The sequence below is a fragment of the Corapipo altera genome, unplaced genomic scaffold (genome assembly GCF_003945725.1).
Source record: "Corapipo altera isolate COAL_440 unplaced genomic scaffold, ASM394572v1 51, whole genome shotgun sequence".
In the NCBI taxonomy this organism is placed as follows: Eukaryota; Metazoa; Chordata; class Aves; order Passeriformes; family Pipridae; genus Corapipo; species Corapipo altera.
Window position 1 is genome coordinate 4,333,888 of NW_020884892.1, and position 26,872 is coordinate 4,360,759.

Here is a 26,872-nt window from a genome sequence, read left to right on the forward strand (position 1 = left end):
TTTTTGAGCCTGCAGTTTTCATATTAAACAAAAATCTTCCCTAAACGCTGTAGCCACAGGCTCAGGACACAGAGGATAACACAGCTACACTCAGCATTTCTCTCTTTCCCTATAAAACTATAATTTATTTGTGTGATTAGTCACAGAAACCAGCAATGGAGGACTTGTATGCTTTAAAAAATAGGACTATTTAGGCAGAAGCAGAAATAGTGGAGGGTCTGTTTATTTCCATTACACGCACCCATATTACCATCAACATGACAGAATCATGAATCAGAAAACCAAAAATCATGAGATCAGCTCAGAAATAACAAACACTGTGTTCTTTTTGTTAGTCCTCTGTTTTTTAATTCTCCAGGAATTCTCATTTACCTATCAATAGCTAAAAAGTTCACTTTTAAAACTAACAGCTGAAACCTTCAGATATTCCTGCAGAGTTGTTTTTTGAAAGCAAACCTCTAAAAAATATGACATATACAATAAAATTGTGAACATTAGCCACCCTGTCATCACTGGGTATTTCCTATCTCAGCATCATTTGGAAGGGTTTTACAGGGAACCAGAGTCACACACAGTTCCTGCTTTAGCTGTCCTTACAGATGGACCCACTGTCAACAGAGGAAGTGCTGATTACATTTTTGACAACGACCAAGACGAAAGTGTTCAGTACTGAACTGCTAAGAAAAAGCACAGTAAACAACAATGTTACACTGCTCTCTGAAATTCATAGGAATAGCAGGAACATTACAATGTTGGGCAGTAGTACCTGCTGCAACAAGTGATGCCACCGAAAATGGGAGGCAAAGCCCTCAGTACTATTTAGTTCAGGGACCAGGGCATTGTCAGCATTTCCTCATTTCTCTTTTCAAAATTAAAGATTCAGTTGGACAGCAGAAATTCAGATACTGGGAAATGCTGTGGCTCACGATGGTGAGAAGGTGGTGAATGCAAACTGGTGTTACGTGATGATGAATTCTCACTTTGATGTGAGGCTGTGATCAGCTAGCTGGGGCTGGTGCCTCTTGTAAAAACTTCTCTTTTGGAACATCATAGCTCAAAAGACCTGAACTGTTGCTATCCTGGCCATCCCAATTCTTTCTCCACAAGCCCATGTTGCTATTCCGATGAGATAATAAAAAAGGATATATGGTCCTTGTAGTGGTTTGAACCTTGTTTTCCCCCCAGAGGCTAAGAAAAGTGGTAACCCCCAAGGGGTGGAAACCTCTGGAAGTTTTGAAATTTTGTCCAATGGGCGCTCCTGCAGAAATGTAAACATACCACAACCAGACCAGAAGAGAGGAGTGGTAGGTTTGGTAGTAGGTGAGGTGGTCATGTTGTAGAGCCACGAGGAGAGGGGCCTGGAGCCCCTTGGGGCCTCTGGGGCCCCCCAGCCCCAGTTGGGGACTGCAGAGACTTAGAACAGTGTTAGACTGGAGTAAGTGTCTGTAGTTATGCTGGGAGATGTTTTTCTCTCCATCGTGGGCAGGAGTAGCAGCAGACGCAGCGTCTGGAGACTCTGGCTAAGAGCCAGGACAGATAAGAACTGAACCGGAGAAGCAGCAGAAGCTAGCAGCAGAGCTACAGAGTTCTGGGGGTAAGAACTGATACCAGACCCCCCAAAACTCCTTTGAGACCTCCAGGAAAGGAGGGACATGGACTCCTACTAAGGAGAGGAGCCTTGGAGTGCTACAGCACTTGCAGAGAGGAGCTAGAAGCTCAGTCGTCCTGAGAGCTCAGCCAGGACGGTGTGGGAGGTTGGCCTTGGGGGCCCTCCCTTGCTGCAAGCTACAAAGAAGTTCACAGCCTCAGGCAGGGCACAGAGGCCCTGCAAGGAGCTTGATTCTCCTGGAGATACCAGACCTTCACGAAGCCCCCTGTGCTCGTGATATGACCATGGTGGAGCGACCTTTGTCTGGGGTGACGTAGTCCACGGAGGAAGACTCCTTTGCATGCGTCAAGGGGCCGAGGGAGCTTGGATACCTCCCTCGTGAGTTCTGGCAGAAAGCCAGCCACAGCTGCTGCATGCATGAGATGAGGAGACCTGCTGCCTTATAAGAGACTCCTGCTTCTGAAACTGGAAGGGATCTGTCCTTCTTTCCCTCCTGGACTTTTATTTGGAGGGGAGAAGAGATCTGATCCACTGTAAATACTATATGTCATGGTAGAGATAGTTGTGATCGTGTGTATAATGTGTTATAGTATTTATTTGTACAGTCATTGTAATATATTCCCTTTCCCCCACTTTGAGTCTGGTGTGTTTTGTCTGAAAAAACCCATCTCACATTAAGTTGAGATGTGGGAGGGGGGCTAGGACTAGGGAATTGGATTTTGGGGCTATCTCAAACCATGACAGTCCTGTATTTGGTTTGAATGGCCAGGTTTTGGTAGTGAGAGGCTACATACAGTAACTGCATTGTTGTGCTGAAGAGTGAGAGTGGCAGATCTCAGAGGGTCATAATCATGCTTTACTTCTCATTATCCAGCTCTGATTTAATTTGTAATAAATTAAACTAATTTCTTTCTTTTGTCTGTGATGGTAACTTGTGAGCAATCTCTCCCTGTCCTTTTCTTGACCCACAAGCCTTTCACTATATTTTCTCTGCCCTGTCCAGCTGAGGAGGGCAGTGACAGAGCAGCTTTGGTGGGCACCTGGTGTCCAGCCAGAGTCAACCCTCCACAGGACTATCACTGTCATCTGCCCCTCTGTCTCCCAACATACCCAGAAAAGACAATTGCCATATAAACTGCAGTGGTGAATGTCTTTTGATTTCTCATTTAGTTTGGAAACTCACTTCTGAAAAAATTTTCAAAACTCATTCAGAACACATCTAATGATTAGAAACTTCACTGGACTTATTTTTATCAGCCACACTCTGCAAACCCCAAACCACCTTCCTCTTCTCACATCACGACCTTTTGTTTTTCCAACCTGACTTTAAAATTAATTCTTGCTTGAGCCACATTTTTCTTTTCAACCCATGCACTCCCTGCAAATGAATGCAGTTTTTCTGATGGCTGCAACCAAAGCAGACTTTCTTTCTGCCCTGAACCCTGCTATAGGCAATGCAAACAGCAATTACAGTAACACCACCCAAAAACCGAGATCAAAGACATCTAATGCAAACGGCCAGAGCAATTAAATGTCCTGAGAATTCTATTTTCCCAAAAGAGCCAGCTGTACAGCAATATTTTATTTGTTAAAAATAGGTACTCTCCAGGCTCAGCAGCACACAGTTCCCAGCCAGAAGTATCTGTCAGACCATCTGGTTTGACCTCCGGGATAGCCAGGGCTCTTCCATTTCCTGACTGCTGAGCTCAAGTGCTTCCTATCACTTAAACCATAGCTTGTGTTTGACTAAAGCCTGATCTTGCATGAAGCATTTAAGCTGGGCTCGGAGACCCTGAGAAATGGATACCACAGCCTTCTCCTTTTCAGTGTGGGCCTAAAGATAATCACTCCACTGACAGAAAACGGCACCTTCTTTCTGTTTGAGACTGTCTTCAGTTTCAGTTAATGCCAGATTAAAAATACTGTTTAACTCCTGTTTTTTCTCCCTGCAAAAATAAGCAAGCTGCAACTAAGTGACCACTAACTCTCTTTTCACATTAGCTTAACACGTTCTCTAAAAGAGTGGATTTAAATTATTTTCAGAAGTTGTTTTCAATGTGGAGCCTATTTGCTTCTTTCTTGCAGGGTTTTTTTCAGTATCCTGCACTGCTTTTCCTTAGACATCCAATTCTGCAGAGTGGCAAGTGCTTATAAGACATCAAGGTTGCAAGGCTCTATGTGATGACATTGGTGTCATTTTCCCAGGCTTTTACAAAGTCTGGCTTCCAGAGCCCTGAGAAGTAGAAATCTTTGGGACCAACTCAGGGAGTGTCTGTCACAGCTAAGAAGCCATGGTGTAGATACATGGCAAACGCAAGCACAAGGAGGGTAACAGTAAATTGGCAGGCCAGTCCAGGAAAGGAAAGGTAGGCTGAGATACAAACACTTTTCCCTCCATAACTCTCTACCAGAACTGTAATTTCCAGATAAAAATGGGGAAGAAGGGAGGGTCCTCTCTCTTACATGAAAAATCACATTTTGAAGAAGGAAGATTTCTTTTTCATACATCAGCCTTTGCAAACCCCTCTTTGCTGTCATCAGAGGCAGACCTGCAAGTGCAATGTTCCTCTCTCAAGTGACTCACTGAGTGTCTTTGTCAGGCACTGTGAGTGACTTGAATAACAGGATATGAATACTTTTAAGCTGACATATAAAGCCCCACTTAATTCGTTTAAGCACTTCCATTTAGATGTAAACTCTACCCTATAAATTATGAAGGTATTAGCTGGATGCACTGAAAGGGTAAACCAGCTCTCATTATTGCACAAGAGCACGCAGCCCCCAGTAGCAGGCAGAAATGACATGGAAACTGAGAATTCTATTTACCTCCCTCCACTGTGAACTCATTTGTTCCTCTACACACATGGTTCAAATGGTGTCTGAGATTCACTGAGTTTCCAGGAGACCATGATCTATCAAGCAAGTCCAACCTGTCCTTTAGTGTGACCAATCTTTCCTGCTCAGTCTGAGACCTGCCCCAGTTCTGAGCGCACTTTAGGATGTAACCTCATTTCTTGTAAAGGCACAAAGACCATCAGAGCCAGTCTAAGGCAGAGTGGTGAGAAGGATCAGGAAAAGGCTCTGCCTTTTCCCACATGCAAACCTCACCTAACCCATGATATTTTAGTAATTCCAGAGACACTGTACATCAGTTCAGTGAATGCCATTAAGGAACATGCATGTCACATCCTTGAGATCTGAAGAAAGCAATAAGGTCCTAGACAAATCAAAACATAACTGGTAGGGGTAACCAAGGGATGTTATAGTAAAACCAGCTCCCAGAGCACTGGCTACAATGCTGTCTAAGCTGTTTGCTGTAGACTGATTTGCTTATTAAGCTCCCTAATGCTTTCCTGTCCCTTCAAACTGAGGACTGTTAGTACAGCCCATCAAAGAGAAAGGATATTCTCCCGAAACTACCATAGCTCCAAATTTTGGCATAGCTTTGGGATTTGATCAGTGTTTCCTTGTTCCAATAACAGTTACACAACAGTTATTAGTTTTCATCATCAAACAGACTGGCATTACAATAAGCATCTACTTGAAGCTACTCTGGTGTGAAGTAGGAAGTCTCCATCGGCTTGCTCGATTTTCTGTTTTGTTTTGTTTTTATTTATTTTCCTATACAACATCAGGTATACGAGTTTTTCAGATCACATCTTGATTATAAAAGCAAAGGGCAAACATTAATAAATTCCTTCGATTTCTATTCATATCCACAGTACTATATTCTTCAGTGCCCTTAGTCAGGTTATTCAACAGGCCAGTAGCTTGGTTCCCCCACCTCAGACACTGAGATGAAGAAGGTCCTGAGGCTTCCATATTTTGTAAAACTGATGTGAAAATGGGTTTCATAGACAGGCTTTCAATCCCTATTTCTTCATTGCTGATAATAAGCTTCAATTATTTGCAGACAGAGGTATTTTTGGGTACAGAAGCAAAGCTTGCATTCCTATTCAGACTCTATAAGAGTGAAAACAATGTTTTGTGCCTCTTCCTGTCTATCTGAAAAAAAATAGCAAAACTACATAAAACAAAACAGTTGGGAAATGGGGATTACTGGATAAATAAATTTGGAAGAAGAAAAAAAATAGAAACCGTTTTTGTGTAAGTAATGTAAACCAGGTTATTTTTACTCATTTTTTATATCTGCTAAAACCAGCCCCGATGCAATACGTTGAAAACCTCCCTGTTTTTCTCAGCCCATAGATAAAAAGTGCCTTCAGTAGTGACTTGCAACAGGAACCTCATCTGTTGCAAACACTTTGAGCCTTCCTTATTTCTCACAGAGGAAGTATGTGGCCTGTTTGGCAAATGCTGCTCTACATGACAGCGTGAACTTCACAACACACTCATTCGACCGGCTGCTCCTCGACTTGATCAGCTAAACCTTGCTGGCAGCATGAGAGCAGTATTATGACTACAGCTTTTTTCAGAAATACTGCAACCTGGAATACCATGCCTAGCATTTAAAGGTAATCATTGCTCTGATAATGTTTTAGATTATCTGCATACGGGACCAAATGCTTCAATTTTATTTATTTAAAAGGGAGTTCTATTTTATTAAAAGTGACAGTATTCAGACCGTGGATTTCAAGTACCACCAAAGGCAGAAATAGAAGAACCTGCCTTGATCCTTTTCTTAAGGAATGATACTAAAGATAGAAGGGACAAGGAGTATTTCTGCTGAAAGCTTACAGTAAGATAGATGCTTAAGCCGTTATGCTGAAGCAAACTGTGTTTTACTATAACCCAAAATATGAGCCCACAGATTAGTGGGCTTTTTATTCAAAGTGTTAGAAGTGTGTATAGTGTGGTATTTCTGTGTTGTTTCATGGTTGCATGTTTCTATGAATTACTCTGATCAGAGTATTATGTTGTTCTTTCTAAGTGCAAAGGTACAAGTGCCTCAAAGCTGAAAGGATGTTCATTTTGACTGACAACAAATTAAGGGAAATTCACCAAAAAATATACAGCTTCTGAAATCTAATCTGCTTTTTTTTTCCCCCATATGAAAAAATAACAGGATGCTGGTGCTTTCATTTTCAAGCTAAATGGGATTCAGACATTGCCTGTGAACCTTACTGAGAATTAAATTGTAAGACATTGGCAGTATAGATGTGGATGTCAGGAAGCAAAAATAAAATTGGATATGCATCACAGGAATGATGAACGTCCTAATTTTACTAGTCTGCAGTATTCCTTGTAGAGGGGCTTTACTCAGGTGCTTATTTGCCTTTTTATTTCTCTTATTTTTAATTTCTTTATATTTACTATTCCTCAATCATTTTAAATATAACAGTGAAAAAGTTCTTCCAAAGTGACAGACTTTCCCATGTTCCACACTATTTAACGGCTCCAGAAGTGTGTTTTCTCAGAGAACAAATTCTGCAAGAGGAAGTTATTGCTGCATGTGCTGCACACAGGGACGGAAGGGGAAAACTGTACTACAGGTTTTGGGGATCCCTGATGTAGGTCAGTGGGATTCCAGTCTTGACAGGTGAAGAATTCGCATCTGTTGAGATTTCTGTCACTGATAAATAGGACGCAGAGCAGGACTGAGACTTCAGATGTTTCCTCACCTTCCTTCTGGCAGCAAAGATCACTAAGGACTAGTAGCTGTGTGTGTGCAAACAGTTATGGCTGCAGCAACCTCCTTTCCTCGAACAGCATGTGCACAATTGGAAAGCGGAGGGGAGGAAGGACCAATGACTGGAACACTGCAAATGTGATCTTAATGGTTAAAATCAAATTTCCACACAAACCTGAGGAGGTGGCTGGTGAGCGGGTAGAGCTGCAGGTGGATTTTGGGCTGCAGCCCAGTCGCCCAGCGGTTCCTCTGAGCTAAGCAGCAGCTGCACTCCTCCATGCAGGGCTCGAGGTTGATAGGGTACAGTGACTTTAGTGTCTATCATTTCTCCTCAATTCTTCCCAAATCCCCCTCAATGAATTATTTCCTTTGGATCTGGCATAATTATGTGCTTCTATGACAGAGGGATGCCACCTCTACTTGTATCCCAAACTCTGTCATCAAGTTTAGATATAAGGAACAAATTTTTTATGGTGAGGGGGGTGAAACACGAAAAGAGGTTGCCCAGAGAGGTTGTAGATGCCCCATCCTTGGAAGCGTTCAAAGCCAGGTTAGACAGGGCTCTGAGCTACCTGATCTAGTTGCAGATGTCCCTGCCAATGGCAGGAGTGTTGGACTAGGTGGCCTTTAAAGGTCTCTTCAATCCCAATTATTCTATGATCCAATAAGTTCAAGTGAGATTCAGTGCCTGGAGCAGATTTGCTATTTCAAAAGATTATCATCTCTAAAATTGTTGCTGTTCTGCTATTGACTTCAGTGATAAAAAAATGGTTTAGCCACAAGATCTCTAAAGCTTCTGGTAAGTGCAGTTTTGCAGGGTGTCTCCAAATTTCAGAAAACCAACAAAGAATTTATCACGTAGTGATACAATGCATTTATATTGTGGTGCCAACAATCAACACAAGCATGAGCTACTTAAGCCATTAAGCTCCATTACTCACTTGAGAGTAAAGTGCACCTTTTAATCACTTCCGTTAAGTGAATCAACAGCAAGGGTCGCAGCTTTCCATTTGTTTATTTTAATTGAACACTTCTGCCATGGGTCTAGAGAACATCTTGAACTCTCTAGCACTTTCATCTCTATCTAAGACTTTATACTACCAATGGCAGTGACGGTAAAAGAGCATGGAAATGCAATGAGACACGGCAAAAGCTAGTGACATCAAAGTCCAAGACTTCATTGCTCTTCACTGTTACTGAAAGTACTTTATAACATTCGTATTTTCTGGAAGTCAGATTCCTCCACACCTAAAGCAGCAGCACGGGGCTGCACGCTCTGTCCTGATGACTGAGATTCTTAGAGAAGAACGATGCCTGAGGGCATCGGTCTGGTACGGCAGAAGTGAGCCAGGTCAGTTTTGGATGCATTCTGCAAAAATACAAAGTAGGAACTTGCCTGTTGTCCAGTTTTTAACCCCTCTGGACTAGATAATGGTTTAATTGCAAATTACATATAAGAAAACCTGCAAAAATATTTCAGATGTTTTTAAAGCAACGTTTAGAGTTTCTAGAAAAAATGAAGGTGCCATGGTCAAACGTGCCATGCTTTTAGAAAGTTTGTAAGCATAAGGTAAAATTTTCAGATCTCCTTCTATCATGTACAAATACTGCCTATCACTTTCCAAAGTGACTCAGGTACACCTGAAATTAAAAGTAGAAAAAACACCCTTGAAAGCACTTAGTCACAAGTCTGACACTAGTAGGACAACTTGCTTTCCTGGCCCTCAAATACCAAGACCCAGCATATCTGGGTACATAGAGGCGTACACAGAGGTAGGACCCTCACTTTTATTTTTTTTCAGACCTTTGGAAGACAAAATTTGAGCTATTCTCATCTAAATAACAATTGTATGTGTCAAAATTATATACAGGCATAAGAGGTTTATGCTGTCATTCTTACCATCTATCTGGAATTGCACAACACTTTTGATAACTGCAATTCAGTTACTGTATATTGAGCAGGATTTGAGTTTCCCTTTTAAATTACTGCGAAAATGCAGGTACTAGAGCGCAGAGCTCAGCAGAGGTTATCTGTCCAGGTATTTATCTCACTTCCCTGGCTGACTTTTTCAGTCCTGTTGAGCTCTCTATTGCTGTGCCCAGGAAAATTTCTGACTAATTTGAAGATGAGCCAGGAACATCTATAATATCTGTAGCCAAAGTACTGGCTGCATTACTTCTCTGGGTATACTTCTTAATGGGATACAACTGAGAAAAACATTCAACAAATTAATATTGGGTCTTTCAGAAAAATATTCATAGTTAGATCAGGAAATTATGATCTTGCAAGCAGACAGTGCCTGAAAAAGTGAATTCAGGTTTCAGTCTTGGTAATTTAGGTGCATTTAAATGGAGGAAGATTTTTTGTTTTCTATCAAAAGAGATCTTTTTTTTCAAACATGAATACCCAAATAGCTTATTTAAATTTATGACTGCTGTTTTATTCAGCTTCTAGACTTGTTCTATCAGCCAACAGAACAGTTTTTTGTTCTTGTGACAGTAGATTTCAGACGCCTGTCAGAAACACATTGGCACAGCTGCACCCTACAGATGTGCCACAAGCTCGTTCTGAGTGCAGACAGCAAAGGGGTAATGTGCCATTTGGCCAGAGAAATAGAGGATTCTAGCAAAGAGCCTTTGGGAACAAGCACTAAGAAGCTTGGAAATCAGACGAGGTAGAGTCAAACTGTGCACTACCATCTGTTCTAGCACTGATCTCCTTGCTTTCAATAAAGGACGAATTTCCTTTCCTTTGAACAGCATTTTTTTCAGTAGGGTGTCTTCCTAAACTGGTTGTAAGACGTAAAAAATTTATGGTAATAATCAACATACTCAAGTTCTGCAAATCTTATTCCAAAAGAAAATTAATAATAAAGTCTTGCTGATGTTAGCAGTTCTGCCTCTCAGGGCTGACACCTCTCCAGCTGACACCATCAGGCTCTAGCCTGCATAAGTAAAGAGCAGCACACCAAAGTCAGTAATCATCTTTGAAATACTTAAGCTAGAAAAGACAAAAAGATGCAGAATAGCCACACCATGCTGCTACAGCTCCTGATATCATTTTCACAGGGCAATGGACAGAAATATATTTTTGAAAAAATAATTACCCATTTGCTGGTGTTGAGTTACTTTTCTTTAATGTACAGTTTTTAAATAGATATAGTTTATTCTCCCCTCCCTCTGAAAATATACCATAGTATGAGACACCTTCCACATCCAACAAGTTTTTCTCTCAGTCCTCTGTCAGGGAGAATCAGAATGGCTGCAGTAAAGCCATAAGAAGGAACTGTTCATCTCACAGTATTTAGTTCCACAATTGTCTGATATTGTTTCTTGTACATCCACCAAAACTTTTTAAAACAAGTATCTGAAGAATTTGCACCACTGGCTTTATGCTGGAGGACTGTTTTGAGATCAAAAAATTTTTAGGCAAGGTGTTAATTTAAAAAAAAAAAAAGTAAAAAAAGAAAGAAAAAGGAGGAAAAACAACGTTGTCTACATTTGCTGAGAACACGACTGCATCAGAGAAAATCCAGCAAGCAACGTTCTATGTGTTCAATAGTAAAGCAACATACGCACAGCACTGGAAACCAGGTACATCAGCCTAAATAGATCCTTTGTATCTCCAGAACCCCAAATGCTGAAAAGAACATTTTGTATATGAAATGATTGTATGGGCATGGCTCTGCTGTTACTTCCTATTGTGCTGAGGTACTGGTAATGGAAACTTTTACTACATCTTCTGAGCAACTTCCCTAGCTGTGGTTTTCTGCTATTCCCCTGATAAAAGCACTAAAGTGGTGAGAGTTTAGCAAGTATGTAAAACTCACACGAATTTGACACAAGAGCTCTCAAAAGCAAAACTGTATAAAACTAGAGACACACAAACTAGGTCATTTCTCATCTGTTGGCACAGCAGGTGTTATTCTGATGTTGAATTTCAATATCTCCTTTGATTTAGTTCTGAAGAACTTTGGCGGAATTAGAGGTGCACAATGGGAAATACTGTGAAAACTCCAAGACCATCCGAAGAAACAAACATGCTGAGCCAAACGGGTAAGCACTCATTTCATTTCTTTCAAGAGAAAATGATGTTCAAAAGATATGGTAGATTCATCCATGTGTCTTCCTTCACCCGCTTGACGTAGTAAGAGCAGACAAGTGCATGACTGATGTGGGAGAAGGACTTCCACTAGACAATGCTTATTTTTAGCTACATTCTAGCTCATTTTCCAAGAAGCACTTTGACAAAAAAATCCTAAATGTTAAACTTATTATTTGCCAGTGATCCCTGAAAGATGTTCCTTCCAAATCAGAAAGCACAGAAATGCTACTTCAGAAACCAGAAATTCTGTGTTTTGACACAGATGCATGGGATATTTTATAAAAATTTGTTCTTGAAGTTTGGGTTTCCTTCATTTAGGGTTATAAATTTTAATGATGTTATGCTTGCACTGAACTTCATGCCCACTGTAGCACATAACCCACTTGTCGCCAGGTTTATCAATAAGGGTTATACAGAAATACAAATTTCACAAGGGAAACTGCCAAAGGTGACTGCAACACATCTGCCCTATGCATCCACATGTGAATAAATCAGGTTGCAAATCCCTCCCTGCCACTTCCATAGGCTGGTAGAGGTCAGGTATCTGACGGCGAAAGCAGGAGGGATGTCATGACCTACTGCTCCAAACTGTGAGTGAGTGGGTGGAGAGTCAGTGCAGCCTCAGCTCTCATGATGCAGTGAGACAGGCAGCTGGCACAAGATCTGCAATAAATCACCCCCCAAGGGTGAGGAAGAGAAAAAAGTTTTGGTTTTTAGCTTTGGGTTTGGGGTGGGGATTTCTCAGTTACTTTTTTTAGAGGGGGAAGGCATTAATCAAATTTTTTTGGGTTTCCATGAGAGCTGATCTGGCTGGCTGCTCATTATTATTAGGATAGGGAATCAGTTTGGTTTCATTGTTGCAGCAAGGAAACCAAGCCCTTCTTTTAGCATGGTCAGGAACCAGCTGATATGAGCAGCCTTGCAGCCCTAAGTCCTAATAGAGCAGAGACAAAATATGACTCAGAGGCCCATAACATAAAATGACAATTTTTTTTTTAAGAGTGCTTTGTGCTGATATTCTCAACAACTACTGCCACGAATACCACAAATAACCATCCAAACAGAGAGACATCCACACACTCAGAGCAGGACCTCACTGAGGAACATACCATGGCTGTGACCAAGTTTGTACTGTTCCTGCACATGCTAAAACTCAGGATTTAGCAGGGCTAAAAACAACTGCATCCCTTCCTGCAATATAAATAGAACACACCCCTAAAAGATAATTCAGCAAACATTGATAGGACAACAATTACAAGGGGAAAATATCCATTTAGAAATTCAGATCTCAATCTATTTGCACTCTCCTTCACATCTAGAACACTGAGAAAGGTGATTTGTTAATCCTGACTGACCTCCTGCTAACACCTGGGGAAAGAACAAGTCTCCCATGGCTGCAGTGGCATCTACCAAGGGCACAGGGATGTCTTGGACACTCCTACAGCACCAGACACCTATGCTGAAACATTCAAAGACAGGGTTTTAGCCACAGAAATTATCAGAGTGATGGAACACCTCTCCTATACACCCTTTTAGCAGCGCTTCTTGTCATACGACAATGGGTAATGGGTTTAAACTAAAATAGGGTAGATTTAGACCAGATATAAGGAAGAGATTTTTTACAATGAGGGTGGTGCAACACTAGACCAGGTTGCCTAGAGAGGTAGTAGATGCCCCACCTCTAGGAACTTTCATCAGGTTGGATGGGGCTCTGAGCAACCTGATCTGGCTGAAAGTTGCAGAGGGTTAGACTAAATGACCTGTAAAGGTCCCTTCCAAGCCAAACTGTTCTATGATGATTCTATGATTTATCAGCCTACATAGCTCTTTAGATCCATCTCTTAGTCTGGATCAGACTAGCATCTTTCCTAATGGCTTAGATATTGCTAATGAAAGTTGTGAATACAAACATTAGTACTGTCCTGCAAATCCAATGGAAAAAGACTTCTAGAAATGAACCTGGTACTCAAAGCATATGTTGGGGTCGATCCAGCGAGTTTTTATCTGTTTGTCTTCCTGAGCAGATCAAACTCCAAATCACATTACAAAACTCAGAAGATTTCTGCCAGGCCAGGAACATCCACCTTTGATTTAACTGAGGCAGAAGATCCAATCCACAGATTACAGTCAAAATAGTTATTAGGAAAAACAGGTTTGACACTGGTTCGTTTCAGTGAGACTGAATAAAATGAAGGACTGAAACAGAAGGGAAAGAATGAAAGGAAAGTATGTCCAGCAAAAAGGGGGAAGAAACAGATAACTGAAGTCTGCAGACTTGATTTGCAGTGTGAACGTGTTCATCAAACCCCTATGAGCCCTTGTGCTGCCTGAAAGCTGCACTGAAAGCAAAACCTTGTGCTTTCCCCACCACCAGTGCACCAGTCTTGGTCCCAAGAAAGGGAACAGTGTAAAAGCTGCATTTCCCAAGGAGGCATTTGGACTCCAAGGATAACTACACCCACGTGACAGCACACTGCACAGGCATCTCTGGCATAACCCAGGTACTGATAACAGTAGCCAGGGCAGCAAGGGATCATCAGGGATTGTGAGCCCACCTCCTCTTCTCTCCTCCCTTGGGACTCTGAATCAAAAGTTAATCCCTACTGAGCTGCACCTCCATAGCTCTTAGTTCCCAAACTGGCTGGTTCAGATCTAATTTGGGCATCAGAGTGTGACTCTGCAGCCACACTTTTCAGTGCTGCACAGATAGTCTCCCAGATGCAGAGTGCCCTTGTTCACCCCCTCTGGTACACACCATGCCATAAATCATAGTATTTCTGCTGCACAGTAAAGCTGGGTGACGCATGAAGTTCATTCCCAATACAGCCATGGACCACACCAGTGCACAGCACAGCAGGTTTTTAAGGGTGATGAGCTGAATCTGGATGCTCTGCCTGTGCTCTTCCTACACTCTTATAATGTTTCTTAGTCCATTCACAATGAATAATTTAAAGGATGCAATAATCAGTCTCACACTTTGCAACACATTCAGGGATGCAGACATCTAAAATTAGCATGTGTTTCACATTCATTTCCTACTCTTAAAAACCCACTCAGTATTAACACCTGATTCAGTGGAAATGATTGTGCTTCGATCTTTCCACTCTAACTTTTGATGTGTTCCATTTCAGATGTAACCTACACTTGCACTGCGGAGGAGAGCTTGTGTTAGAAAAACTTAGCCAAATCTTTTTTCTTTTACAACTAGAAAGTGTGGGGAGCTCATCAGATCAAATCTATTAGATCACTGAGTGGAGAAAGAGTGTAATATGTTTAGTTCCTGTTTCCAGTCTTTTGTATTTGTAAGGTGCTAGTCTGGATTCTGTGAAATGTTGTAGAGTGTGGTGGGGTGCTTTGCGTGACCAAAAACCCCAGTGAGGTTTGATTTAAATACCAATTAAAACAAAGTCCTCTTTGTGAAGAACGAGGAGCCCTCTACACTTTAGGTATATGTAGTTTAAGAGGTAACATTTGCATGGATGTGGAAGCTAACACTATGATGAATTCCCTCCTTTTCAGAACTATAAACTGGTATGCAAAATTGAAACAAAAAAACAAATATAAAGATGAAAGTGTAAGCAAAGTAACAGAGGTCTTGCTAGAGTAGACAAAAAGTCACATACTCTACAGTGCGTAACGAGATGCAAACCACCAGTACACAAGGAAGAAGAAAAGCACTTGTTTTCTGCCCTTTCAGTATGGAAACAGAACATTTATAAATAAATAACAGAACTTTAAAAAAAGCATTGCTAAAGACATTGTCATTAAGGTCAAAATAATTATATTCCATGTAGAACTGTTGTCTTACAACCTGCAATGAGAAATTAAGTGATGGCACTTTATCCTCATTTTGTAGTTCTGAAAATGTACCTTCTGGCCTGTATTTGTAGCCCTGGGTAAAGATTTTGTTTTGTCAAAAAAAGACTCTGCACCAATGCTTAAGTCTTGTTAGGCCTCAGGTACTAAGTAGTTTTATAGACAGAGAAAGTGTCACCTAAGTTTTCTGTGAGGAACAAGGAAGCAATCAAAGGCTTAGCACAGAATTTCTTCAGCAGGGTTGAACTAACTGTGTAGTAAATAACAGTAGATTAACCACAACAATTGTCTGTACTGGATTAGTCTTGTTTAATTCAGTCACACTAATCAACTAAGAAAACCATGGCAATACTAATACTAAACACACTGTCAAAATAATCATAGAATGGTTTGGGTTGGAAGGGATCTTAAAGATTATCTAATTCCAATGCCATTGCCATGGGAAGAGATGCCAAGCACATCAGGCTGCTCAGGGCCCCATCCAGCCTGGCCTTGAACACTTCCAGGGATGGGCCATTCACGACTTCTCTAAGTAACCTGTTGTGTTTCTTTTCCTCATGTTTCCTTCAGCCTTTTATCGTTATCAGTGTGAGTTGTTTCTAAGGCCCTGAGACACACGGGCTGAAAACACAGAGCCGGTTTCAGCATTCATTCAGGATGTTGCACCTACGTTTCCCTAAAAAGCTGTCCTCCTTAAAGAGAAGTTGGCAAGGAATCTGTATTAAATGAGAAAAACTAACAAGATACAGAAGTGTGTCTAATTCTCTGTCTACTTTATCTCCTACCCCGAATTCATTCCTGTTTTTGCACGTTGAGCTACAGAGAGTCCAGTTTCCACACAAAGGGGAGAACAAAGTGCAGTGGTTGTTCATCAAGTTCATTTTAAAAAGTGATGGAAATGGGAAATATTGGCCAGACTCTCGTTGACCTTGATCTAGACTAATTTCATACCTTTGAAAAGGATCAGTGGTGCTAAATGATGGAACAATTCAACATGCATCTTCCTTGTCTTAAATATAATGCTACAAAACTGTAGTTAGAGGCAATTACAGTGCCATTAGACAGTGGCATTACTCAAACTGGGTTACTTCCTAATACTATAAATACTTACTAATTTTTCTAGTTTCAAAATGAATATGTCCTTTAAATATGGTAATTACTAGAAAAAGTGATCTAAATTTAGCTGTTTACAATTAACCAAATTACTTTTTTCATTTCTAGCATCTTCACATTCTTTTTATAAAGCTATAGGTTCATCTTGAGCTCTTTATGTTTACCAAGTGACATTTCAGAGATTTTTTTTTCCCATTTGATCTACTGCATAAAATATATCATACTTATTGAAAAATCCATTTCTGTTTCAGAACTCTATCTCTGTTTTAAGTTACATTTTCTTTCTCCTTTAATAGGCCAGGAGAGTGACTTCCTTGCTGTCCTGTATGATTATCCTTCAGCAGACATAAGCCAACCTATATTTCATGTAGGGGAAAAACTACGTGTGCTATCAGAGTAAGTTGATCAATTTATTTTTAAATTAGGTTTTATTACAATTGATGCTAAGCTCTGTTTTATGCACCTGGTCCAAATTGGATGTAGTTCAGCAGAACAGAGTTCAGAATTTTCAAGGAAGGATGCTTAACCATGGTGTAAATTTACCTGTATTTTAAGAATTTGGTATTACAGATTGTCCTTTGATTCTTAGATTCCTCTAACATAGTTACCTAAGCTGATTCAGACTCTATTCTAAAATAAGACTCAAAACAGAAATCTGCTTTAAAAAATGATTTTCAGAAAGTATTCCCCCAATGTTAGTGGAAAACAGATTAAGAGCCAAAATAGTTTGAATCACATAAAATAGGAAAATAATTCTGAAATTCTATATGTCAAATGTATCTTTCATTTTCTCTCTCATCCTTCTTAATCCAACAATCCATTATGATTAAGTCTTAGAATTTCATCCTAGATTTAAGGCAAATCTAATAAAAATAAAAAGTAGTGCTTTTTTTTCCTTCTTTTTCTATTTTCTTAGTGGGGAAAAATAAAAGTCAGTGGTTTCACAGCCAGTTCCAAAATTTATCAGCCCCAGAAGGAGGCAGGCTTAAGAGCACTGGTTGAGACTGACCTTAAAATGAAAAATGGAAAGTTAGCAGCCCTGATATTCTTTTATAACTTGTATCAGCACACAGTGACCTCCCAGAAGCTGCTTGGTCTCCCAGCCACTCTTTGCACTGCTCAAAATGAAATGAAAGATTTCATTTTTGCAGCTGGCAGAGCAGATGGATTCAAGGAGAGACCAGATGCATTCATAGTGGAGAAATCCTCTGAGGACTTTAAATTCATAAAATAAATTCTCTACCTGAGAGAGTCAAATGGCTGGAGGACAGAAGTACTCAAGAGAAGTATCATGGATGGTTGATGAATTCTCAGACTCTTCTGCAGGCCACCACGACCTGCAATGGCCTTTGTCAGTCACAAGACACAGGGCTGTGTGGACCTTTGGTCTGACCCAGAATGGCTGCAGTTACGTTCCGCTTTCGCTGCTTCCCTGAACCTAAAGGTCATAAGACTGTATCACTAGATAAATCTTCTGCTGATGGAGAGCTTCCCTAAACCAGGGGGATTCTGCTCTGGTAACTTCCAGCAGTTTAAACCTTGCTCCAGTTTGCATAACATACATGACATGGTACAACTGCTTCAGCTTGGAAATTCCAGCTTAAAGCCTCAATCTCAGCTTTCACCAGCTACGAGCCCTCACACCACCACACAACTGCATATGCCTGTATAAATGGTAATTACATGTGTGGCATATCATATGCACACACGTGCTGCAAAGTACAATCTACTGGAAGAACAACTTCTGAAAGAACAGAGTTTTGCAGCAAAAGCTTTTGGCATGTTTGCCTGTTGTGCAGTGATCAAGAGCTTCTACTGACAGTAAATAAGAGACAAAGCAAACCTTGATGGGAACTTTCCCCTTCCTGTTTTAAACCCTGAGCTTGTTCACAGAAGACAGTTCAATGCCCTATGCAAACCATAGTGTCCTAATGAAGGACCTGTTCTTCCCTACTGGGGTATGTGCTGGTATTGGTAGGAACTATTTGACTGCAGCATCTTCCTGCTCATAAGATGTAGGCATACTCTTCTTCTCAAGTCATTAAAATAATTACAGTAAAAAAGAAGAGTAGTATGGCAGGACCAGAGCACAAGTGATGAGGAGTCACCACAGAGAAGTCAGCATGAGCAGGGAGCACGTACTGCTTTTACAAGGGCAGCTTTTCAGCCTTCTGCCAAAGCAGCAATGTGCAGCAGCAATCAGCCCCACCAGTCCCGCCAGGAACATGATATATGGAACCTACATAGGAAACATAAGTCCTCAAAGATATTTGTGGTTGCTCTGGGTTGGCAGGATTGGATAAGCACCACTGACACAGTTTCTCACTCTCCACACTTGTCAGGCACCTTTCATTACCAGATGAACAACTGCATTTAGGTGGCAGCAGTCAACCCAAATGTCCTCCAAGATCCCCCCTCAGATTACATAATTTCTATAGCTCCTGCCCCAGGAGATGTGTGTTGCTTTGGTAATTTTAATCATCATAGGGATTTTTCAGAGTTAGTAATATTAAAGTTTGGAGCGCAGGAGATTGTGAGTTTTTTCTTATTGCAATTCTTGGTTCTGTCTAGGAAAGTTGTGGGGAAAAGAAGACAAAAATAACCTAAAATTCTTATAGATAGTTTCATGTCATCTGGAAAACCACAAACAAAACTTGTGGGCCCCTGAAATTTCCAGCTCCAAGCAGTAGATACTTCTCTTTTTCCCTCAGCATAGACATTCTGGACCATGGTCCCAGTGGCTGTAACTCATGACATTTCACCTAAGAGTTTTCAGCTCATCTGTTTTGACATACACTGAGACTCTGGTCTGCAGTCTGGACATTTATATGAAAACCAGCATTTAAACACAAGACACTATTATTTGGATTTAAATTCTTAAAGAGAAGGTGGAGAGAACCCATCAATCATCAGCATCCTTGCGCTATCGCTAAAGCTCTGCAGCATCCCTGTGAAAATTTGGTACCCTGGATTTCTGAAGGTATTCAAAAACCAAAGCCAGCATTCCTATCACAGCAAAAAGTGAAGATATATTGGTGAAAATATATATGTCCAGTCACCTGGCTTCAGCTACAGGGTCTTTTTCATTGGAGTCTGGTCTGCAACTCATTGAAGACAAGGAAAAGAGCAAACCGCAAACCAGGTTCTTTTGGACTGAAAGCCTGTTCCAAAGCAAACACAATCCATTTCCCAAGTACCTCTATCCTGATGTTACAGGAGTAACTACAGGGCTGTCCAGACACAGCATATTCAGCTGTAAATGGAATATCTTGGGTACCTGTACAAGTCTAGCTGTGGGAAGGCAGAGCACACCATGGCTTAACCACTAAGTATTTACCCTTCTTCTTCTAACTACAGAAAAATATTTTATTACTTACGTAATTTAAATGGAACAAATGTAGCTTATTTCTGTGTCCAAACTTAATTCTCAAGTAGGTTTATAAATGGAACAACTCTAAATGGAATGAATTTGGGTCCCTTTCTGAACAAATAGATTCAGGAGCACAGAGAGAAGGTTACAGGCTAACCTATATGTCCACTAATTTCCAAAATGAGGAGAAGCATCTGAAATGCATCTGAAAAGATCCCTTCTTTTGCTTTCACACAGTGAAGGAGGCTGGTGGAGAGTCCATTCCCTTACAACAGGTCGAGAAAACTATATTCCAGGAAAATATGTAGCAAAGGTTTATCATGGGTAAGTTGATGCATTTCCCACAGCCTTTCAACACTCTGTTTCTACATATACTGCTCTGAATGGTTATTCAGTGTCATAATCCAAACCATGGCAATAGTGACTTGACAGACAGAAATTTTATTTATTGACAGTCTAAAATAGCTCCTTTGAAAACTGAGAACATCAAATTCACATATAAATTTAGATTAAATGAAAAGGAAAAAATCTTTCTGTTAAATGCTGGAAAGGGCCAAAAGCATCTCAATTGTCATAGAAGATATTTAACATAGTTCCATTGCATGAACTGATCTCTAATTTTAAGACATTGATAAAGAGAGTCTATTTAGAATGAATTTTTAATATTTACAAAGAGTAAATTTTAAGATAGGTTTTCCCATGGAAAACAGACCAAAAAGAACAAACAGAAACACTAATAAGTCATTCAAGAATGTAAACTCTCTCACTGGAAGAACTAAGGAAATTCAGAGATTTTTTGTTGCCCTGGACACCACTCAGGGGAAAAAAAAGAACATTAAAGAACACACTGAGAAGTTTTCTGGTAAAAGTTTTAATACTTGCCTAATTTTAAGGATATGAACTGTGAATTTCACTGCGAACTATGCTTTTATATCCTCCTGAAACAGAGATGCTTTCCCAAAGACAGGGCAATGGTAATGGAAGCTACTGACTGAAACCTTCCCCAAGAGCATTTTGATGACAGCAAACTAGACCAAACACATGAGAACAACTTTAAAATAAAATACCAGTAACTCTAGATCAGCTGAGCAAACCCAGTTACATGGTCAGACACTGGCTGTGGTAAAACACAGCAGCGCATCAAGCTGTGGTGAAAATTAGTAGGACTAATTGCTTTCTCCAGAAAGCTGATTAACTTAAATGAGTAGACTGTTCCCTAGAAGAAGTAAAATAATTCTAACTTATTTGGGGTTTATTTATGATACAATTTGAGGTTAACAAAAGTGGTTTAAATAAAAAAGAGAGATTTAACTAATGCCACAGATGCCATCAATATACCACATGAATCAGTCCCTGGCAATTCAGATCAAGACAGCTCAAAAAGTTTTGTTTTCCTTAATAAGTCCAAACCTTATTCATTCTTCTCTTTGCCTCAAAAAAGTTAATGGAACTCAAAGGCAGCGGAATTTTCTCCATAAACTGGGGAAACATGCCTGAATGTAGTTCAGGGAATAACTATAGAAAGCCACAGTGTTATTTTTGCAGTCACTTTTCCTGGCTAATGCAGCACATTCACAGCCACATGCTGCTCTCTGTTTCACTGCTGTCCAAATTTCAGAATTTGTTTTTTCCTGCTTCACAGCTGGTTATTTGAAGGGCTGGGAAGAGAAAAAGCTGAGGAACTTCTACAGCTACCCAACACCAAGGTCGGTTCCTTCATGATCAGAGAGAGTGAAACAAGGAAAGGTGAGAAAATATAATTTTTTCCCCCCGTGATCTCAGACATTAACAGTTTTACAGGTCATTATTTCACTCCCTGTCGTGCTTCATATGGATCAGTCCAAACCCAGAAAATGCAAAGGCACCCAGTGCAGCACGCCAGCCTTCATCAGTCACCTACATTTTGAGCAGTGGTGGAAAGAGGGCTGGTGATAGCCATGGAAAGTTTCACGGGCATCAGCACAAACAAGACACAGTTTTTTAAACACTATTATTTACTTTGGTCTCATGCAAACCTTAGGCAGTGGGACTTCTCAATTTTGTTTACTTTTAAAAAATGAAATGCCTTCAGTTTTATTTTCTTTCTCTTGCTACATGGGTATTGTACTGTATCAACTTTATACTTTTATTCTCTTCAAAGGCAACATAGAATCCTAGAATACCCTGAGTTGGAAGGCAGCCACAGGGATCACTGAGTCCAACTCCTGGCCCTGCACAGGACCACTTCAAGAATCACACCATATGCCTGAGTGTTGTCCAAATGCTTCTTGAACTCTGTCAGGCTTGGTGCTGTAACCACTGCCCTGGGAGCCTGTTCTAGTGCCCAAACACCCTCTGGGTGAAAAACCTTTTCCTCATTTCCAACCTAACCTCCCCTGGCACAGCTTCATGCTGTTCCCTTGGGTCCTGTCACTGGTCACCACAGAGCAGAGATCAGTGCCTGTCCCTCCTCTTCCCGTCACAAGAAAGTTGTAACTGTAATGAGGTCTCCTCTCAGTCTTCTCTTCTCCAGGCTCAACAGACCTCTCATGTGTAATGTGCTGTTTTCCTTTTCTGAAGCACAAGAACATATCCTAATGTCATGACACTATGGTTAAAAGAGAATAATAAATCATCTACTCTGTTTTCTTGTGTACCACAGGCCAAACAGTTTTTTTAATACCTATACTAAATTCAAAGAAATTTAAGATTAGCATTCAGTCCTTGCCAATAAATGCTGCATAACAGTTTTAAACAAAGAAACAGAAAAATCCAAGTGGCCACCTCCCATCTCCTTCCAGGACTGCATTATCAGGTCTCAGCTATTACATGAATCGAAGCTGACTAAATCAGCACATACCAGCCTGTGAGTCTGATCTCCCTCTTCAGGAGAAGGCAAACAACTTCTGCAAAGGTCTATTTCCTTTACATCATTTCAAAAAATCCCATACCAGCAAAAATACAGGAAAAGCACACCAGAAATTTTAATTCAACCAAAATCTCATGCCCTGATGTTGCACTCTTTATTTTTCTTAAGTATATATAAAAAGTATACTATATAAGTAGAAATTAGGATGGCCACGGGTTTTTTCAGATTTTTCTGGGATGTTTTGGATAATGGCACCACATCTTACAGATACGCTGGTTGTGGTCACTCTTATGCACCCAGAATTGCAGCTCTACTTCGGTGTAACTAGTTCTTCTCTTTCCCCAGGGTTATATTCCTTGTCAGTGAGACACAGGCAAGTGAAACATTACAGGATCTTCCGCCTTCCAAATAATTGGTATTACATCTCTCCACGTCAAACCTTTCAGTGCCTTGAAGACCTGGTCAATCACTACTCAGGTAAAGAGAAGTGCAGAATAAACCTATTGTCCACTGGCAACTGTAAAACTATATATCAAAGGCCCAGAACAAGAAGTTTTGCCTGTGTTCAAGACTTGCAAATAATGCCACAAAGCAATGGAAAAATTGTTGGCTTAGAGTCTTTTACTTTATTTCTCACCCCAAACACAAATATGCTGCCATCAACAGTACAACTGAAATCAATCCAAGAACTCAGCTAAATAAAGCCAGATAGGCTTGTATTGGTACATGATATTGTATGCCCATGTTAATAACACTATTTGGGCCAAACACTAGTGTCTAGCACTTCCCTGGAGAACATTCAAATACAGTTTGGAGGTCAGCAGAGGTCAGGAATGCCCAGCCCCTCTCAGAGCACACAAAGTCAAAGTTTGAGCATACAAAAATGTTCAGCTGTATGGATGCCATATACCCACGGTTCTGGCTTCCAGAGCCAAAGTACAACTCCTGGGTCACTGTGTTTACCAGTATGAACATCTCTGCCATTTATTTGTTTACCATATAGACAGGCAGATAGCATCAAGGCATGCAAGACGAGGTTCTGTAATCACATTTCTCCTAAGAACCACTAGAGCACACAACATTAAAACAGAAAACTCTCAGAAATGTTGTAAGTTTCTTCCCTATCACTTCAGAAGAAGAGTATGGCTGGAATTTATCAGCAGAACTTAGTTCAAGGAGCTCAAATTGTTAGCTCAAATCTAGATTCAGCTGTCACTGTTACTAATATCAGTCCAGTGGATGACACTTGTTTCAGTGGCAGTTTTCCAGATTTATGGCAATTCAGCCCGGGTTCAGAGAGACAACTTTACAAACTGCACAATTAAGTGGCTGCAGTTACCATACATCATAATGAGAACATTTTAAAATGAGGAAGGAAATTGCAATAAACTAATTTCCTAAAAGTTACAAGAAAACAATAGGTTCTGTGCTTTAATTAGTAATGGGTACTCTGTAATTTTTAAAGTGTGAAGATACAATACCTGCATATTTCATAGGTAAATGAAAAAGTGTACTTTTCAAAGTATGAAGCACTTTGTACTCTGCAAAAAGAATACTCTGATAAACTGGGGAGAAAAGTCATATTCACATTCAAAACATGCAAAAGAAATGTTCAAGTCCAACAATATAAACAGAAGAGTAAGAATTTGGACAGGATTTTTATTTTTATATTTATATATATATGTATATATACATGTATATATATGTACATATATATATGGTTCATGTTTCTGCTCTGTCACAAACTTCCTTCTAGTCTCTGAGGAAGTCACTTTATCTTTCTGTGTCTCAGTTCCTCACTTGTACTGTATAAAACATACTCTGTGATAAATTAAAAGGCAAAGGTATGAGGAAAGGAAAACGTTAAGCCTGTGTTACTGTGTCCTTGCTGAGAACACACAATTTACTGAGTCCAAAACTGTTTATCTGAGCATGTGCCAAGGAAAGAAAACAGTGTCAAACACTAACTGTCTGTGTATTCATTTTCCCCATTCAGAAGTTGCTGATGGTCTCTGCTGTGTCCTCACAACACCTTGTCTTACCCAGTGCGCTAACAACAACACCGTGACGAATCCAGTTCCTCCTGTGGTGATGAGGAATAAAAATTTCAACTGGAGAAACATTCACAGGTACCATATTCAACACAGGCTGCCAGAAACAACAAGGGTGTTTTCCAGCCCTTGTATATCCTTGTACTTGCAACACAGAAGATACAGCCATTTCCTCCTCCTGAGACCAGTTTTAAAGATTAGACAATCTTCTGGCAGCAAGTTAAACCATGAAAACTGGATGCCCAACTCTCTAACTGATAATCTACATCTAACTTTGAAAGAAAGTATAGTTAGCATTTAATCATTTCTGCTATCCAGCTATCCACATATGCAGTCCTCTTGGGACTCCTGAGTCCTTTCCAACAAGGGGGCAGGAGTAAGAGCCAAGTCACAAAGCCTGGTCAGATCCACCACCACTGGCACAACAATGTGCATTGGCTTTCAGGTGAGCCCCAACAGAAGGGAACCCCCTTGTTCACATGGTGACCATCCATGAAGCAGCACAGGTGCAGTGAACACATTATCCCAGACCTATTGAGTCTCTCTCAACACACAGCCCAAATTGAAGTTCATGAGATTTCTAATATCACAACTGCAACTAGAGAAAGTAGGTCAGGTTTCAAAAGCTGGGGAAACAACCACCCTCAGAAACAAATGCACCTTTTACTTTTGAAGCGTAAATTTCCCTCTACTACTTGTCCTTCACAAAACATATTCATGCTTACAAAGGCAAGAAAATTTTGTACAGTATTGAGGTCATTTTTCCTACAGATTAAGAAGAGAGTATAGTTGCTATTTCCTTTTCAGATGCCAAAAAATATTAAGATATTACTGTTGTACTGGTTTTTCTGAAAATTGCTAAGTGACAGAAATTTTCAGTGATTTATGAGGCAGGATTTTTTTTATACAACAAAAATAACATTATTAAGTTTAACAACTGCTAGTTTTATAACAATAGGCTCAGTCCAAGTAGCTGAAACAGTAATAAAATTTTGTTCTTTTAAAGGCTGGAGGTGACTGAAGATACCAAAAGCACCCTGGCAGCAATGGATGACTCTTGTCTCAGCTATGGCCTGAGGGAAAGTATTGCTTCCTACCTCTCCCTAACAGAGGATGACAACGTTTCTTTTGCAAGTACCAGAAAGAAGAAAACCCAATCTCTTATATACACAGGGAACAAACGTAAAAGTGCCCTTCACTTGCCACCTACGTACTACGAAGACTAAATATAAGACAATCAGGGGGAAAGAAACTAACAACTGAAGTGTTAGAAGAGGAATCCAGGGCACCTCGTGGTCCTGCAGTCCTTCAACAGCTGAGAAATACAGGCACCCCAGCTGGTGACCCAACTCTAGAACTTCTGCATTTTCTCTTCTGAATGCTACCCAGAGACTTTCTCAAGAGTGTTATCTCAGCCACGGCATATGCTGGGAACGTCCCCAGTGCACCTGAAATTAGAACTGGCTCACATACAGGATAAACTGAGATAGACTCCAAATCAAAAGCCAGGTGAGGCAGGTGACTCTTCAGCAAGGGTGATGCCCAGCACTGTACAAAGATGACTGCACAGGGAAGGACTAACTGCAGCTCAAGAACTTAAATTAAGTCTTGCTCTGGTATTCTCCACAAAGCTGAAAACCATCTTCACAGAACATATCTACATTGGAAAAAGGAGCCTTTTTCTTCTCAAGGCAGAATTATCCATTGTCATTAACAATGGGTCAGAAAGTTGTCAATAACTTCAAGAAAGTATTTAACACCCAGCATTCAAGAAACATCTGATTATATTGACTCCATACTTTTTAGGAGAAAAAATTAAAATCATTGACTTTGCAAGTAGCATTTATATCATCTGCTGGCAATGGCCTGCAGTGTCACAGTCACAAAATTAAGAGCAGGTTTAATTCACCGAGAAAAGCAGTTCCTGCTTATCCCTGAGATGGGAGTACAGACATATCCAAACATGTAACTCAGCTGCTCACAGTGTAGCAGATATAAAACAGAGAACAGAGAGGGTGTTAAGCGAAAAGTAAAATGTGATTATATTGTGCCTAACTGCAAAGGTTGGCTTGCCAAGGTGTGACCTTTTAAGTGTAGAGGAATATATTTTAACTCCATCTTCTGAAGTAAGCCACATATTTATGTATAATATTTATATTATTAGCAGCTTTTAAAATAATTAAACTAAGAGAACAAATCACTAACAGTGGACGTTAAAGATTTTTCCTAATTTCTTGTCTGAAGAGAGTTATGTCAAATAGTAATAACACTTTTCATCAAATCACTTAAAGATTAAAGGGTTTTCTGAAACTTCATTAATTTTTCTACATGTATATACCCTTTGCTGAGGGGATAAAAGGTTGCAACTTA

At 40.2% G+C, this 26,872-nt stretch overlaps 2 protein-coding genes across 2 annotated transcripts in view; one reads left to right on the forward strand and one right to left on the reverse strand.

The window, feature by feature from the left end:
• TG (thyroglobulin) overlaps positions 1–26,872 on the reverse strand; it is a 148,098-nt gene that overhangs the window by 36,460 nt on the left and 84,766 nt on the right. The gene's annotated exons all lie outside the window — the stretch shown is intronic.
• SLA (Src like adaptor) lies at positions 5,908–26,854 on the forward strand. The gene is made up of 8 exons (XM_027645740.1): positions 5,908–6,084; positions 11,161–11,255; positions 16,530–16,629; positions 19,841–19,927; positions 21,246–21,349; positions 22,797–22,928; positions 24,448–24,580; positions 25,509–26,854. Exons 2-8 carry the CDS (start codon positions 11,195–11,197, stop codon positions 25,726–25,728), a joined length of 837 nt encoding a protein of 278 aa, XP_027501541.1. The 5' UTR covers positions 5,908–6,084; positions 11,161–11,194; the 3' UTR covers positions 25,729–26,854.